Source organism: Equus przewalskii, chromosome 26, assembly GCF_037783145.1.
Source record: "Equus przewalskii isolate Varuska chromosome 26, EquPr2, whole genome shotgun sequence".
NCBI lineage: Eukaryota > Metazoa > Chordata > Mammalia > Perissodactyla > Equidae > Equus > Equus przewalskii.
In genome coordinates, this window is record NC_091856.1 from 19,238,055 (window position 1) to 19,255,597 (window position 17,543).

Here is a 17,543-nt window from a genome sequence, read left to right on the forward strand (position 1 = left end):
GCAGGTGCTCAATAGATACTTGTTGAGTGGACTATATTTTTACTGTCCACTTATCAGCCCGGGAGAGTCTAGACTGCAATCTGTGATTTAAAAAATTTGTTCAGCATCTATTTATTGAGGCCCTCCTGGTGCCAGGCACCAGTGAGGGACATGGCAGTGAACATGAGCAAGAAAGTCTCGTTCTCAAGGAGGCAGGGATGGGTCCAGTTTCCCTTTGAATCCCTGTGCTCAGCCTTGCACAGAGGCGGTGCCCTCTCTGTGTCGCGTGGCAAACACATAAGCCTTCTCTGACCTTGAGGCAACAACATACCCAATGTCATCCCCATTCTCCCTTCCACTAGTGGGTGTTTCACTCCCTGCCCATGGAAATGGATAGAAACATCCTCATTCTGGACTTACCTCATTCTCCTGGGTGACTTCAATCTCCGAAGTTAACAGGGGAAGAGAGACAGCCCAGGTGTCAAGGACAACGACATTCATTGAGCATCTTGGGCAGGTCCTTTGACCTGCATGAGGTTCTTTAACTTTCATCTCCACTGGACAAGGCAGGCCTCTGTCCCAGTTCTCAGAGGGCGGAAGTGAGCCTCAGGAAGGTGACTTGTTTCGGGTCTTGCAGCCAGGAGGAGCAGCTGAGACTTTTACATTGTTTTGTCTGGTACCGGAGCCTGCACTGCCCACGGCCTCACCATCACACAATTCCAGGCAGGAGAGATGTTCAGAACCACCTTCTTCTCTGAGAGTTGATGCCAGGTGGTTTTCAAATGGAAAGGCTCCACTTGAAGCTTGGCAGAGCGGAGGAACAGTTAAGAGCATCCATTTTTTGTGTGTGTTTGTGAGGAGGATTGGCCCTGAGCTAACGTCTGTGCTCATCTTCCTCTATTTTATGTGGGATGCTGCCACAGCATGGCTTGACGAGCAGTGCTAGGTCTGCGCTGGGAACTGAACCTGTGAACCCTGGGCTGCTGAAGTGGAGCATGTGAACTTAACTACTACGCGACTGGGCTGGGCCCAAGAGCATGCATTTTTTGCTTAGATGGACTTGAGATGTAATTTCTTGCTGCACCTCGCTGTGTAATTTAGAGCAATTTAACCCCCTGGAACTTCAATTTTCCAATCTGAAAAAAGGGGATGGTAAAACCTACCCCAGAATATTGTGAGGGTTGAGTGACATAAAGATTGAAGTCTGGCACTCGGTAAGTACTTAATAACGTGGATGGCGGTGATGTAGGACGATTCTGGCTGGGGCAGGGTGCGGTGTGGGGTGTCCTGCACTACCACTGCCCTCCTCTAGATGGAAGCAGGAGCCAAAGAAAAGGGCCCTGGGGTTATCCCTAGTGGGCTGTGAACTTCAGGTCTCCAGTGACCCCACAGCACTTGGACCAGAACAAGAAAGATCAGTGAGGTCAAACGGGAGGGCTTGTGGAGCTGGAGGAGCCCTCAGGGGTCGCTCAGCCATAGGGGGAGAGACTGGGACCCAGAGAGAGAAACAGAGGGGTCCAGGTAAGTTAGGGGTGGCGTCTGCTTCCTGGAGCAAAGCGAAAAGGTGCCCAGGAGTGATGGAGACATTGTCTCTTTAAGCACCAAACAATTCCTCCCCCTGCTCTCAGGTCTGACCTTTGAGCCTTGCTCACCTGCAGCTGGCAGAGTGGAGGGGAGGCTGTCTGTGACGTCACAGAGCCGGAAGCAGGAATGTTGTGGACTGGGGGGGTGTGACTGGCCCCCACAGGCGGGGAGGAGGGGGAGGTCTGCTGACCTCTCTCCAGTGGTCCTCCCCTCTCTTCATGATGCCGTGCTGTCCACCGTACCCATTGGGTTGGTTGGAGTGGTTCTGCCTCACGTACCTCTTATCCTTCATGGAATAGTAGGTTAGCTGGGGCATGTTCTTCTCGTGGGGGTTCTAGAGGTGTAACAGAGAAAGCCCCATTGTGAAAACACATTTCTATGCCCCTACTGGTGTTCACCTGCTAAGTTTCCATTGGTCAAAGCAAGTCACGTGATGGAGCCCAAAGTCAAGGGGGAAGACAGTACGCGTCACCCAAGAAGATATGGCAGAGGAGGGTGAAGAGTTGGCCCATATTTTGCTCTGCCCCAGGGAGACACCATTGCTGTACCCATTTTGCAGATGAGGAAACAGGCACAGACACTCTAGTAGGAATATTGGCCAATGTGACACAGCTAGTAATTGGCAAAGTGAGGTGGGTCAGAGACAGGCTTTTTTAAAGGTTCAGTGTTGATGTTGTCAAATTGCTTTACAAATGGGTTCCACCAATTTAGTTCCTTCTCTGCCAGGGAGGGGATGCTGGTGTATGACCTGTTGCTGCCACTTCTCCTCCTTCTGTCCTGGCCTCTGGACCGTGGTGGCAGAAACCTGCCCTGGGGCTGGGCTGCAGAGATCCTCCCATGTGAATAGAAGGGGCCACCCAGATAATGGGGGATTGTCTCCCCATCTCAAGGTCAGCTGACTAGTGACCTTAATTGTGTGGCATCTTTAATCCTCTTTTACCATGTAAGGTAACATATTCACAAGTTCCAGGGAACAGAACGAAGACATTTTTGGGGGGCCTTTATTCTGCCCACCATAGTCCTTAAACACTTGGATCAAGAAAATAAAAGAATGAAATAAATATCCAATTCAAAAAGCTAGAAAAAATGAAGTAATCAAAACAGTGTACAAGAAAAGGAAGGACTAAGGATTAAAATCAGAAATCACTGGCGCAGAGTAGAGAAAAACAATAGATCTAATTAATAAAATCTTTTTTTTTGAAAAAATTAACAATAGAAATATTATGTCGTTAATCAGGAAAAAGGGAGAAAGCACAAATGTATAAAATTAGAAAGGATAAGGGGAAAATAACCATTGAAGCAAAAGAAATTTTTAAAAAGCTTGAGAGTACTTTATATGCCTTTATGCAAATACGTTTGAAAACTAGATGAAGTAGATACTTTCCTAGGAAAATACGGTTTATCAAAGTGACTGCTTTGGAGATAGAAAATGCTATCAATTTCTATAGAAGAAACAGAGAAATTTATCAAGGAGCTACTGTCCTCCCAAAAGGTAACAGGGAAATTTTGCCAATCTTTCAAAGACCGGAGAATTCCAGTGCCACATAAATCATTCTAGAGCATGTACAATGAAGGAGGGCTTCCAAATTCTCTTTACAGAGCAAGTATATAATATTGATAACTAAGTCTGATAAAGATAATACACAAAATTACACAGCAATGTCACCTATCACCTATCAATGTTGATACAAATACCAAATAAAATATTAGCAAACAATCCAACTCCATATTATGAAAATAATACATCACGATCAGGGGGAATTTATTTGTGAAGTGGAAATTTGGTTCAGTATCAGGAGAAAGAGTGTGTGATTTTTTTCCCATAGATGATGGGAAAAAGAAGAAAGAAAACAGAATTGATGGATATTTTCTTAACATGGTATTCTCTCTACCTCTCTTTGTCCTGAAATGAGCTTCTTACTTAATGGGCAGATACTAGACGTATTTCCTTTCAAACCAGGAATGAAACACAGATATTCACTATCTCCACTCTTTAACGTTGTGCTGGTGCTATTAACCATTGCAATTAGACCAGATCAGTCAGTCAGAGACAGAAGGATTAGACAAGGAAGCAGCTGAAGTATCTCTAGTTGCAGATGGTCTAATAGTAGTCCTGGTAAGCCACAGAGAATCAGTGAGGAAACTAGCTCAGACAGCAACAAGCCACAAGGGAAATTAACATGAAATTAACACAGTGAACTCAGTAGTGTTAATATGCGCAATCACGAGAGAGGAAAACTCCACTTACAACAGCAACAAAAGGATAAAATACTTAGGAATAAATTTAATAAGAAATTTGCAAAATTCATATTAAAAACATTAAAAAATAGCCCGGAAAGACAAAGAAATAGGTTTGAACCAATTGGAAAGCCATTTGTGGCTAAGGAATGAGTATCATAGAGGTGTCAGTTCTTCCGAAGTGAATTTATAATTTTTCCTAAGTTAACTTTTAAATTTTGCACAATCACAATGCAAATACCAGCAATATTCTTTATGGAGCTAGACAATTGATAATAAAATTTATATTAAAAAAAAGCAAGAATAAAACAAGATGGTAGCAGCAGATGCACAGACTCACCAGTGGAATAAAGTAGAAAATTCAGAAAGAGATCAAAATATGTATGAAAATTTAATATACAGTGATAAAAGTGTCATCTCAGGGGCCGGCCCCGTGGTGCAGTGGTGAAGTGCGCACGTTCTGCTTCTCAGCGGCCCGGAGTTCACCAGTTCAGATCCCGGGTGCAGAGATGGCACGGCTTGGCAAAAGCCATGCTGTGGCAGGCGTCCCACATAGAAAGTAGAGGAAGATGGGCACGGATGTTAGCTCAGGGCCAGTCTTCCTCAGCAAAAAGAGGAGGATTGGCAGCAGATGTTAGCTCAGGGCTAATCTTCCTCAAAAAAAGAAAAAGAAAAAAGTATCATCTCAAATGACTAGGCCAAAGATGGTCTTTTAAATAAATGTGTTGGAATGACTATGTAAACATTTGGAAAAAAGATAAAGTTAGATCCATACTTCATATAGACATAATAATAAATGCCAAATGGAACAGGGATTTAAATGTAAAAAATAAAACCATGGCAGCATATAAAGAAACATGGGCGAATTCCTCTAAAAACTGAATGCATGGCAAAGCTTTCTAACTATGACCCAAAATCCAGACGCAGTAAAATCTTAATAAATTTGACTTCAAGTCCAAAATTACCACAAGCAAAACCAAAAGACAAATGGAAAATAGGAGAAATTATTTGTAATCTTTATCTCATGTGAAGAACTAATATTCCTAGTCTATAAAGAATGCTTAAAAATTAAGGAAAAAAGACAATGGAAAATGAGCAGAAGAAATAAACAGATAATTGACAAAAACATGTAAAAATGGCCCTTAAATATATGAAAAGATGTGGATCTTCATTTATTCATGGTAAGAAAAATGTGAATGAAAACCAAAATGAGATACCATTTCTTACCTGTCAGGTTGACAGAAATGTAAAAGTTGGTGAGGACAAACAGGTACTCTCATATATCATATACTCTTAGAGGGGAATTTGGCAACATCTAACAAAAATATGTATGTATGTGTGGACTATTTGGCTCAAAAGTCCACACTTAGGAAATAACCCTAAAGGGTAGACCATCCATTACAAAAATATCCGTGGACAAGGCTATTCATTGCAGTAGTGTTTGTAATTGTAAAATATTGAAAATAATCTAAGTGCTCACATATAGGAGAGTAATTGAATAGACTATTCAGTTGGGGCCCCAGTGGTTCAATGGTACTATGGTGCGGTCACACGATGCAGAACCATGCAACGGATAAAGAATCAGATCCCCATGAATTCTTATGAGGAGATTTTCAGGATCTATTATAAAGTTAAAAAGAGTAAAGTAGAAAAGAGTTTCTATAGTATGTTAACTTTTAAGGAAGGAGAAAAAAGGAAATATTTGTGCATGTGCTTATTTTTGCAAGAAGAAACAGGAAGAATAAACCAGAAACCAACGTGAGTGGGAACAAGGAGGAAGGGTTTGGCGGAGGAGTGACACTTCTGTATGTACCTTCTTGTATTGTTTTGACTTTGGAACCAGATTCATGGTTTATATACCCCCAAAATTAGATCAACAAGGATGGGGAAAATGCTAAAATTAAATACAAACAGAAGCAAATGAAACCAACTCTATTTCAAAGGAATGATATAACCACCAGGAGGGGGAAAAGAGAAAGAAGTAACTTAAATAATTTTTGCAGTATTTGGATATAAATCTTTAGGTAACAGATAAAAAGAGCTGCAATTGTTCTGAAACTAATTTCAGGATTGGGCAAATGAGTAAATATATAGAAGATAGTGGGATCCAAGTCTTTCACGGCGAAAGGAATTACAAATATGAAAAGGGGAAACCAGCATAAATTCTATGGTGTTGGATTGAATTGGAGATATGAGTGTGAACTACTGTTTGTTGTTATCTCTTTCCCTTGTTTTCTGTGTTTGTGTGTTTTGTGAATTTATATCTGCATATGTGTATGTGTATTTGTGTATTTCCTAGCTTTGTCCACTGAAAAGGCCTAAAAGTAATGACGCCCCAGTAGCAGCAAGCACTCCTAAGGCTGAGCTCTTGCTTTCTGAAAACACTTCTTTACAAGAAAAACCAAGGCTCCTTGAAGAAATGGCTATTTCCAGGGCTAAGATGGGGAAAATATGAGTCTAAATACCTTGTGTGCTAAAAAAGAGCGTTAAAAGAATCATGGAGACATGTCAAAAGAACACAGGAGCTGGCTTCCAGTGGGCTCCCATTGGTCAAATATGGGACAATTTGAGCATCAAAATAAATAATGATAGTAGTAGATTATAGCCACTTTAATAAAATAAGGATTTCATGAATCTGAATTTATATAAACAAACAAACATACCAATAAATTAATAAAGGGCAAGAAGGAAAGCTTTTCCTTGCGGTAGAAGATTAACTAATGGATGTAGAAGGAATGATGAAATTGGGAAATTCACTATTTGGCAAATATCATCATAAGAATGGTTCTGGCAAGAATCTTTTATCAGTGCTGAAACTAGTGAGTGAAAGTTTGATGAGGACTAGGATATTCACAGAGCCTCCAAGTATCCCCCTCCCACACATTACTAATTAATTCCAAAGGGAAAAATAGTAATTCGTAGTGGAGGAACCTGGCAGCAAACAGCCCTTTAACCAAGTGAGTTAACATCGCCAATAATGGGACCTACGTACACCACGTACCTCTTGATATGATGCACCGAGGAGGACACAATATGGCTGTTGTGGTATTCCTGCCCAAAATGCAAAAATGGAATCTAATCAAAAGATAAACACGAATTGAGGAACATTCTAGAAGACACTTGTGCCTGTCTTCTGCAGAAATGTATAGCTCTTGAAGATAAAGACAGACCCGTTCCAGATTAAAGAAGACTAAAGACACGACAATTCCAAGCAATTCACAATGTGGGATTCGATCCTGGACTGGGCCAAAAAGTAGCTATGAGACATTTTTGGGACAATTAGTGAAATCTGAATGTACCAACATTGAATTCCCTGCTTTTGATAACGGGGCTGGAGTGATGTACAAGACCATCCTTGTTCTTAGGAAATACACACTGAAGGATTTAGGGGTAAAGGGACGTGATGAGCACAATTCACTCTCCAATGGTTCAGAAAACAGACGGAGAGAGAGAGACGAAATGATGAAGCAAATGAGGAAACGTAAAGATTGGGTGAATCTCGGTGAAAGGTAAATAGGAGTTCTTTGTACCGTTCTTGCAACTTTTCTGTAAGTTTGATATTATTTCAAACGTAATAAAAAGCTGTCCAAAAAGTTAAAAAAAATTGTTTTAGGTTAGTTAGATGTGACAGTATTTTTCAAAACGATAAGACACCGTTTGGAAGAGACTCCTAGGTAAGGGGGAGGGGAAAAGAGGAGGCACCCAGTCCTGGGATGCAATCACGGACTTTAATTGGAGGCAGCTCCTCCTGCAGTGGCTTTTTCAGGAGCGGAAGTGACTCTTGCTCGCGGCACGGGGGATGGCTCAGACATCTTCTCCTCCTCCTGGGGGAGTTTCCGAATCCGTCTTCATGACCTCTGTGCGCCGCCCTCTTCCTCCTGGAGACGCTCCAGCCGCTGTGCAGCCTCAGAGACCTGCGTGGGGCTGCTGACTAGAAGGCTCAGGGTCTCCCAATGAGGCAGGGCTGGAAGGGCCAGTGATCCCGGGAGTAGCGGTTTAGGTTTCTCTTGTAAAAACCTCTTTGGGAATCGTGTATATTCAGATCTGAAAGAAAAAAGGAAAAAGTTATGCCGGGCAAAGACTTTGCATTGGGCCTGGCTGGACTGTCCTGCGTGCCTCCATCCCGGGTCATTGTCACGTTGTCTCCATTACCGTGCGAGCCAAGCGGACTCCAGCCTGGGACGCGGAAGTCCTTTGTAATAGGGACAACTTTCTGCAGTAGGTTTCGTTTTGTAGTCCTTTGGTGCATTCAGCAATGGGAGGGTGTCTTGCAAAGTGCAGTGGCTTGGAAAGTTGGGAGAATTGGGTCCATCCTGGTTCTGACACTAATGCCACTCCTTGGTTTTGGAAAGCCCCTCCCCCCAGTGGGCCTCAGCCTTCCCTGTATGATGAGAGGCAGGTTTGAAAACTCGGTTCCGTGGAGCCTCTGGGGGGTGGGGAGGGGAGATGGAGGGGATGGATGAGCTAGTGGGACTCCCCGCCCCCCATCCTCAATTCAATTACAGCACGACCCCTTTGTTCTTTTACAAAACTTAGACTTTGTGTGAGATTTTGTTGCCAAAGACAGTTTAGCTTGTGGGAAGTCTGAAATGGCTGCGCTCGTTGATCCTTTGCTCTCAACATTCAGCCTCGTGGGGCGTTCTGAGCTATGTGAGGTCACCCAGGTACACAGTTGGTGCCCAGCCATGTGACTCCATTCCTTCTTCCTGAATGTGCCCGCTGTCCAAGACTGGGCTTCTGTCCTTCCACGACCCAGAGGCATTTCTCCCCCAACTGGAGTATGCTCAATCCACGAGAATTTTCTGGCATTCTTTCCTTGCCAGGCACCTGGCTGGGTTTGGGGGGAAGCCAAACTGACGTGGCCCCTGCCCTCGCGGAACTTACTGTCTGGTGGCCGAAGCAGACATTAAGCAAACAGTGACTCAAAAGACACATCTCAGACAATGCCCCAAGGACTTGGAAGGAGAGCATGGTGTGCTCTTTCCTCCCAGAGCCCCTCATGTCATCCCCAGCTCAGAGCATCACACAGGCGGGTTTGAGGCCCCCAGACCCTCTCTAGTGTATTCTAGCTTCCTGATAGGAGTGGTCCGTCCATCCTTCCTGTCACCCCCCCCAGCTTAGCTCAGATATCACTGGAGCTTGGGCATCAGGACCAGGGCCCCTCCCCTCGGGGTTCTTGGCCAGGGTTAGGATCTCAGTTTGGCACTCACCCTCAAGCTCACTGCTGCTGACAGCGGAGGCTGTCTTTGCTGGATGGACCAGCGGTCGTCCCGGAGGCAAGGAGGAGGCTGCTGTAGTGTGCTCGGGATTTTGTGGGCCAAGTTCATCCTTCTGCAAACCTGGCAACGATAATTGCACGTGGTCATGTGGGGAGGCTCAGAGGAAATGACGGCAGCGAAGGCGTTTTGCCGACTTCCAAGGAGTGCACACGGGCCAGTGGTGGCTAGTATGGGTTGGGGAGTCCCTGAATCTACCTCCTTCAGTCTTCTGAGTTCTCCCCCTCATAGGCAGGTATTGGATTCAAAATATGTATTTTGCTTTTTTTTGGTGAGGAAGATTTTGTCCTGCGCTAACATCTGCTGCCAATCTTCCTCCTTTTTGCTTGAGGAAGATTGGCCCTGAGCTAACATCTGTGCCCATCTTCCTCTATTTTGTATGTGGGACACTGCCACAGCGTGGCTGAGAGGAATATGTCAGCGCCCGGGATCCGAATCCGGGCTGCCAAAGAGGAACTCGTGGAACTTTAACCACTCAACCATGGGCTGGCCCCAAAGTATGTATTCTTCTTAAAAACTAAAATTTTCTTTTTTCCTTTTATAAATATAATACATATCCATTATAGAAAACCTAGGAAATATCTATGAATAGGAAGTAGGAAAGAAATTTCCCAAAGCCCCCTCCTCTCAGATATTATCACAGTTCCAGTCTTTTCCTATGCATATATATATATTTTTTTTTGGTGAGGAAGATTGGCCCTGAGCTAACATCTGTTCCATTCTTCCTCTTTGTGCTTTAAGGAAGGTTGTCATTGAGCTAACATCTGTGCCCATCTTCCGCTAGTTCGTATGTGGGATGCCAACACAGCATGGCTTGATGAGTGGTGAGCAGGTCTGTGCCTGGGATCCGAGCCTGAGAACCGCTGAAGCGACTTTAACCACTGTGCCATTATATTATAAACATTTTTCTCATGTCACTACATTTTAAGAAATAATGGTTGCATAACGTTCTGTTTTATAATAATTCAAGATTTACTTAACCAATGTTCTCTTGTTCGATGTTCGGACTGTTTTCGAATTTCACTACTACAAATACTGTTGTGATGAACGTTGTTGTATATAAGGCTGCGTTTTATATACTTGTAGATTCCCGGAAGTGTAAGATTTTGTCAACAGGCTGAGCGGTGTGGTGTGATGGAGCAGACGGCTCTGGCCTTGACCTGCTGCGTCCCTCGAGTGCATTGCTTCACCTCTCTCTGCCTCTGTTTTCAGACTTGCAAGGTGATGCATCCATTTCGGATAATCATGACCACTTCTTCGAGTTATCGTAGGCATTCAATCCTAACATTTTCCTGGTGTGCAAGCTCTGAAACGGTCGACGATTTATCTGATCACAGCTGGGCCCCTGGTGCCCAGACACGGCCTTGCCTGTAATAGGCACTTCATAATGATCATTATTATTATCTTGGAAAAAGGGATTGTTGTTTTTAAGCTTCTTGGTTTTTATTGTGAAACTCCTTCCAGGGGAAGTATTTTAAAGACCCTCCCTATGGATTTCTGGCAAAATATGCCATGAGAATTTTTTCCTTGACGTTGTATTGTCCCATCTCTCAGTGGGACTGTGCCAGATGCCTGGCCAGCCCCCCTGCCCCTACCACTCACCACCCCACTGTGTACCTGTCAGTCCTGGCTTTGCCTGATCCTGACAATAATGATGCTGTTTTTTTTCTGTTTGAAATTGCTGATTTTGACCCCCCAGCCTTCTCCACTCTGACCTTTTGTCCTGGATCATCAGGAAGGACATAGTTGCAGACTGAAGGCCAGGATGCTTCTCTCTCTTTCTCTATCTCTGACCTTGCCATGGCAGCCTTGGAACCCATGTGTTCCAGATGCCCTGGCCGAGGATGAGAAGGATGGCTGATGTGTACGAGACTTTGCGTAAACAAGAAATACACTTTCATTTTGTAAACCATTGAGATTTCAAGACTCATTTGTTTCAACAGCAGAGCCTGTCCTTCCTGACGAGTACTCGTATATAAATTCCATTTGTGGACATCTGTTGAATCTCTACTTTGTTCTGGCCCTGTGCTTGGTGCTTAAATATATTATGTCATTCATTCCTCCCAAGGACAGTGGAAAGAAAGAGTATATTATGAATATCCCCATTTTACAGGTCAGGAAACTGAAGCTCGGAGAGCGTGGTTAAGTGACCTGCCCAATTCTGTGGCAGAGCTGGTTGGAAGCAGCCCCGGCCCCAAAGGCAGAGATCTTCCCCACTGTCTTTGTAGCCTTCAGCCAAGTGCTTCTCAAACTGTAATGCACCTTCAGGTTTCCCTGGGAGTCATGCTGAAAGGCAGGTTTTGACTCAGTAGGTCTGGAGTGGGGTCTGAAAGAGCTAACCAGCTCCCGGGTGATGCTGATACTGCTGGCCCCTCGATCTCACTCTAAGGATGAAGATTTTAAGCTCTGTTGTTTATTGGTTCAGGTCCTTAGCCCCCCAATCCCCACCTCATTTTAGGTTGGAATTATCACTCAAAAACTGAAGCGAATCTGAGGGTCTCTCAGCAGGAGGGAGATGAGTAAATAAGGTCTAGAGAAGCCAGGCAGGCTGTTCTTGTCTGGTACCTACTGTGGATCGCTGACTGTTGCTCTTGGGTTTGACTGGAGGTCTTGGAGTCATCTATGGACTGGGGCTCCTCACAGTGTCTGCAGCACAGACAGAAGATCTTTGAGGCCAGGTTTTGGTGGGCTGCTGTAGGAGGAAAAGGAATGAGGGCCGTGGGTTCTGAGGTCTGAATTCCAGATGCCCACTGGAAATTTACTGTGCTGGGGGTCTTATTGGGGCAGCCTCTCCCAAGGTATAATAGCCCCCCTCTCGCCCCAATTTCTGTAGCTCCCCACGGCCAGCAGGTCCAGGCCCTTCTGCCTAGGTCACCATCTTTTTTTTTGGCCATTTCCCCATTCTATCCAAAATCGTCTTACCCATGGAAATGCGTTGAAGCGTCTACTCTGCCAGCTTTGCCTGCAGGGTGCCTTGTTGGATCGGTTGATCTTGAATTTGAAGCCAGCTCCCTGGGCAGGGCTGTTTCCTAAATAAACAGAAGACTGTGGCTGAAGAATGCCAGTCCTTTACCTGTGTTCACGCTTCAGAGAGGGTCCCACTGCAGCGAAAGCCCAGCTCATGCTGAAGTGCACATGAACATGGTCAGCTGGTAGATACATCTCTGTTCTCCTCATTCCCAGGTGCACGTTCTTGGGTAAATTCCTTAACCTTCTTGAGTCTCACTTTTACCATGGGGAAAATGGGACTCATCATGCCTACTTTGCAGAAGTAAAGGGTTAAGTATATGAATAGTACCTGTGGTACCAGGTACGCAATAAATACCACGTCAATAGTCTTTCCATTTCCTGTCTCTTCCCTTTATGTGGCTTGTTGGCTCCAAATTATTCCGGCTGGTCCAGGTCCCACGAGAACACGGAGAACATGGTCATGAGGCACCATCTTGTAGGTTTAGGTCCTGGTTCTGCCACTACCTTGCTGCCTGACTTTAGGGAAGTCCATGCTGTTCTCTGGGTCTCTGGCTTCTCATCGGTAATAAAAGGAGGTTAGATTGGCTGATCTCCTCAAAGATCTTTCTAGTTCTGATGGTTCAGAATCAGAAAGCCTTGTTTTAGTCCCTTTTTTTTTTGGTCTCTAGATGCTTCCTCTTCATACTCCCCTTTCTGAGGCAAACCCCCTTATAGGAAATTCTTATCACGGTGTTGGTTAATGTCCGTCACAATACCCAGTTCACTCTGTGAGTTATGTCCCTCATGGGACTCGCTTCTCATTTTCTCTACTGCTATACCTGGTCCACGCCACCATCATCTCTTGCCTGAATGATGGAAATCGCCTCCTAACTGACCGCCTTGTTTCTTTTATCCTTGACTTCTTAATAATGAATACAAAATCTTTAACTTCCTGTACATAAGCTCTTCAACATAGCACGATTTATATACTGTGGTCAGATATATCTAGCAGGCTAGACACACACAGATGTCCCCATTCTGTGGGATCCTTGGAGCACGAGGGGTACTCACTGCGTCCATTGAGCCCCAATCTCTAATTGTCTTTTGGATTGCTGCCAAGTGAGTTTTCCAACATGATTTGAGCTCTGGTGTATTTCATTGAGCTCTCCTTAATGAATTTATTATATTTTCTTAGGATTTATAAGCAAATAGAAATTTATATAAGGCATTTAGATCTTCTGTTTTAGGATGCCCCATTTAGCAAATATACTTGCCATTAATATGCTTATTGTGCTGCTTGCTTTAGTTTCAATTTTCTTCCTCTACTTATATAAACTCTTGTCTCCAGGGGTTTTGCTTTGGTCTAGATTGCCTTGTGTATGTTGAATGTAGAAGGAAGTGTTTCATAAGGAAGGAATGGAAGCATGGATCTGACAAACCCTCCCCACAAGTCAGCCCTGAGAACCAATGGTTGGAAGTCTGTTAGACTGGTGATCAATTTGTATAAAGCTAATTGCTAAGAGTTTGCCTTGAGTCCCTCCAAAGCATGAGCACATGTTCTGTCTTGTTAATTCAATGAAAGGAGGTCACTTTGCTCAGCCTATATTCTGGAGTCAGTGATTTCCAGGTCGTGGATCCTATGGACTCCTTTAAGTTCTCCTTGGCCAGGGAATTCAAGACACCATGCATAACTACAAACTGTAGTGTGTTCTTTCCTGTTTGTCATGGTCTCATCTACATTAAAGTTGCTGCCTCTTTCTGGAAAAACTCCTGCTTCTCATATATACTCCCGCTGCGTGCACTGTCTTGTGCTGATCCTAATAAATAGCAAAATTTTGCTAGATGACTTAGAATTCCATTGGCCATTACGGCAAACTTCCAGTGTCAAAAATAAGAGGTTCAAGAGGAGCTCTAGAAAAAAGAGAAGATGAGAACACCAGACCTTCAATAGAGGGCTTCTTTGATTGGTATGCTCTGGGCTCAAAAAGAAAGTAAAAAAAAAAAAAGGTCTCACTCCTACACAAACCTTCTGAAACCTCCTTTCTTTGCATCTCTCTTTCTCTCTCCACCTAGCTTTTTCTTAACCGCCCACTGACTCTCCTCTTGTTTCTTTCCCCAACTGCCTAAGTAAGCTTTCTTCCTGGGGCATTTTTCTAGAAAAGAATAATGAACATTGCACAATATCCTCCTAAAACTCGTATATCAGAAGGTGGATCTAGAGAGGCTGAGTTTAAATTCCGGGTGAGAGTTGAGTGGAGGCAAATATTTAGAATAATCCCAAATTTCAGAATGACAGGAAGTTGCTGCATAATTCAGGATTCTGTTAGTTACTCTGTTACTTATTGCCCTGAATTATTGTACTTGTACCAGTTAATTCACTTAATTGTTGACCTTCAACAGTGGGGCAAAATGTTTAAAAGCAGCAAGATGGAAAAGACCAGAAGATTTCCATAACCCCTCGCCACACGCATAATTCAAAAAAGTGGGTTTGAGAAGGTAAGAATAAGAAACACACCACGTAAACTATTTCATAAAACCTTTCTCTTCAGGGTAGATTGGGCAAAGATTCCAAATTGCAAACAAAATCAAGATGAATCAATAGAAGATTGAATATACTTCAGGACACTTTCAAAGAACATTCTAGGGCAGACCAACAGCTTAAGTAAAGGGGGCCTTTTCTTCTCTTTTTGCTGCAGGTTCAGACCTGAAATAGAGGACTTAGATAAAATAAATTGGAATGGGAATTGCCAACTTAGATCTCCTAATCATTTTCAAAGAGTCCTAAATATTTAACTAGAAATCGAAATAACCTTATGGCCTCTTGGATAAAACAGTTGGCTCCTGAAATATAAAACAGGACTAAAAGATCCTCTGTTCTTAAAGAATCTGGAGCCTGTGGATAAGGACACGGATTTGCTATGAGCAGAAAGACCACTGGAGGAACTCATGTTCCATAATGGTGGAAGGACAGCCATCCAAATCTGCCCAGTGATGCCACTCTGAGGAGAACTTAGCACTCAACACTTTCCTATCCTTCCTCTAAACTCCCAAGGGAATTGATCATATAGATGGACAAAAATACTGTTTGCTTCTTGATAGAGTTTGTTTCTTATATGGAAATCAGACTCTTCAATGTCAACTAGGACTAAGACTGATTGTTCTGTATGACGAATACTGGGACCATTCTAAGTATGGTCCCCCAAGGACCCTCAATGGACTACATCTTCTTGAACACAGCATTGGCAGGAATACCCACAGGTGGAGTAGACTTCTGAGGATGGTGAGTTCTCGATAGGAGCTGGACAACTTGCTCATTTTCCCTCACCAAATACTGCAGCCCATGCCCTGGGACTTAACCAACCAGTTGAAAATCCTTAGCTCAAGTAATTACGGATATTAGAATACCTGTGGATTTTATTTTGACTAATCAAGGGGAGTATGCACCATTGCTCGCACTTCATGTTCCACTTGGATTAACGCCACAGGTGAGGTTAATCTACATCTAAACCCAAAGAAAAGCCAACTTGGCTGTCTAAAGTAGACCCAGGGAATCATCTGAAATTTCTTTTCTTGGTCACGCCTCGGAAATCGTGGGTCATGATTCTAGAGTGCCGTTCAGACTCTTTTTAAAATACTTTTAATTATTATTGTTTGCCCCATAGTCATTCAGTGGCTGTTGTCCAGAGGGTCAAATACTTTTCTGCAGCCACTGGCTCAACATAGGGTTCCACAAAGACAAAAACAAGAAGACCTCAGGCTGGCTGATGCTCAAACTGAACAGATCTCTGTAAGTGGGAAAATGGAACTGTGTCTTCAAGGAATTTCAGCGACAGTGGTGAAGATCTGGACAGTCCTTGAGGCTCTCTTCTGCAGCTTTGGTTGAAGGCAGGCCAAAAGGGGGAGACCAGGAATAAAAAAGAAGTTCCCACACTCCTAAATAAAGACCGATTACTCTGCAACTATGGTCATAGGTAGTCACCAGAACCCGTTTTAAACCCATATGGTCTATTAATGAAACTCATCTTGGTGACTGCTCTCCTGAAAGCAATGGACACGTGACAGTGTTACACTTTCACAGCTGATCGTTTCCATTCCTAAGCACTCCTCCCTCTGAAATACCACTGCTTGTCCATCAACTCGACACCTCCCTAAAGACCGTGTATATCAGCTATTAGCTTTGCTCGGAGACTCTGTCATAGAAGCATAGTTTTCTCGTATAACGAGAAATAAATTGTTTTTGTTTCACCTATGGAATGGTGGTCTCTTCCTCTAAAGCAGCTTACGTATAATGAGTACCTTGGGTATTATTCTATGTTAACATGCAGCAGAGATTTGAAACGTAGCCTTGTCTGAGTCTAGCGCCGACACTTTCCACAGACCTCCTCCACCCAGCCGTTTCACGAGAACGAGGGAGTAGAACCACTTCCTCCTCCCAGTGTTGGCAGCAAAGAGTTATGAACTTTTGGACCCTCTTCAGAAATGGAAAGGTTTTAGGGAGAGCAGAGCAGTGGTTACAGGCACATTCTTTGGGATATAATTCTTAAAGATCTACTACTTATTAGCTGTGAGATTTAGAAGAATTTAATCTCTTTGAACCTAAGTTTTCCTATCTGTAATATGGGGATGCTAATAACAGTATCTACCCTAGAATGTGGTTGTGAGGATTAAATAATGTTGGAAAGTGCTGAGCACGGTGTCTGGCAGTCGGTAAGTACTTAATAACGTGGATGGTGGTGATGTAGGAGGAATCTGGCTGGGGCGGGGTGCGGTGTGGGGTGTCCTGCACTACCACTGCCCTCCTCTAGATGGAAGCAGGAGCCAAAGAAAAGGGCCCTGGGGTTATCCCTAGTGGGCTGTGAACTTCAGGTCTCCAGTGACCCCACAGCACTTGGACCAGAACAAGAAAGATCAGTGAGGTCAAACGGGAAGGCTTCTGGAGCTGGAGGAGCCCTCAGGGGTCACTCAGCCATAGAGGGAGAGACTGGGACCCAGAGAGAGAAACAGAGGGGTCCAGGTAAGTTAGGGGTGGCGTCTGCTTCCTGGAGCAAAGCGAAAAGGTGCCCAGCAGTGATGGAGATGTTGTCCCTTTAAGCACCGAACAAATCCCCCTCCGGCTCTCAGGTCTGACCTTTGAGCCTCGCTCACCTGCAGCTGGCAGAGTGGAGGGGAGGCTGTCTGTGACGTCACAGAGCCGGAAGCAGGAATGTTGTGGACTGGGGGGGTGTGACTGGCCCCCACAGGCGGGGAGGAGGGGGAGGTCTGCTGACCTCTCTCCAGTGGTCCTCCCCTCTCTTCATGATGCCGTGCTGTCCTTTGGGGCAGTGGACCGGAAATCCTGGTGCCTCTTGTGAAGGCATCTTGAGGACGGCTGGGCCAGAAGGGGGCAGCGTGGCACGGGACGCAGACCACCTGGGTCCGCCTTCGGTCTTGGCACACCAGCTGGGTGCTAACCTTGGGCAAATGGACTCCACGACTCGATTTCTTCCTCTTTAAAATGGGAATAGTAATAATTAAATG

General features: G+C 44.3%; 1 protein-coding gene across 1 annotated transcript; it reads right to left on the reverse strand.

The window, feature by feature from the left end:
- Positions 1-7,513: 7,513 nt before the first annotated feature.
- On the reverse strand, positions 7,514-17,138 carry TEX48 (testis expressed 48). Its single transcript, XM_008536063.2, has 5 exons — positions 16,323-17,138; positions 12,000-12,106; positions 11,647-11,769; positions 9,012-9,140; positions 7,514-7,845 (listed from the first exon to the last, which is right to left on the reverse strand). Exons 2-5 carry the CDS (start codon positions 12,001-12,003, stop codon positions 7,742-7,744), a joined length of 360 nt encoding a protein of 119 aa, XP_008534285.1. The 5' UTR covers positions 12,004-12,106; positions 16,323-17,138; the 3' UTR covers positions 7,514-7,741.
- Positions 17,139-17,543: the final 405 nt, after the last annotated feature.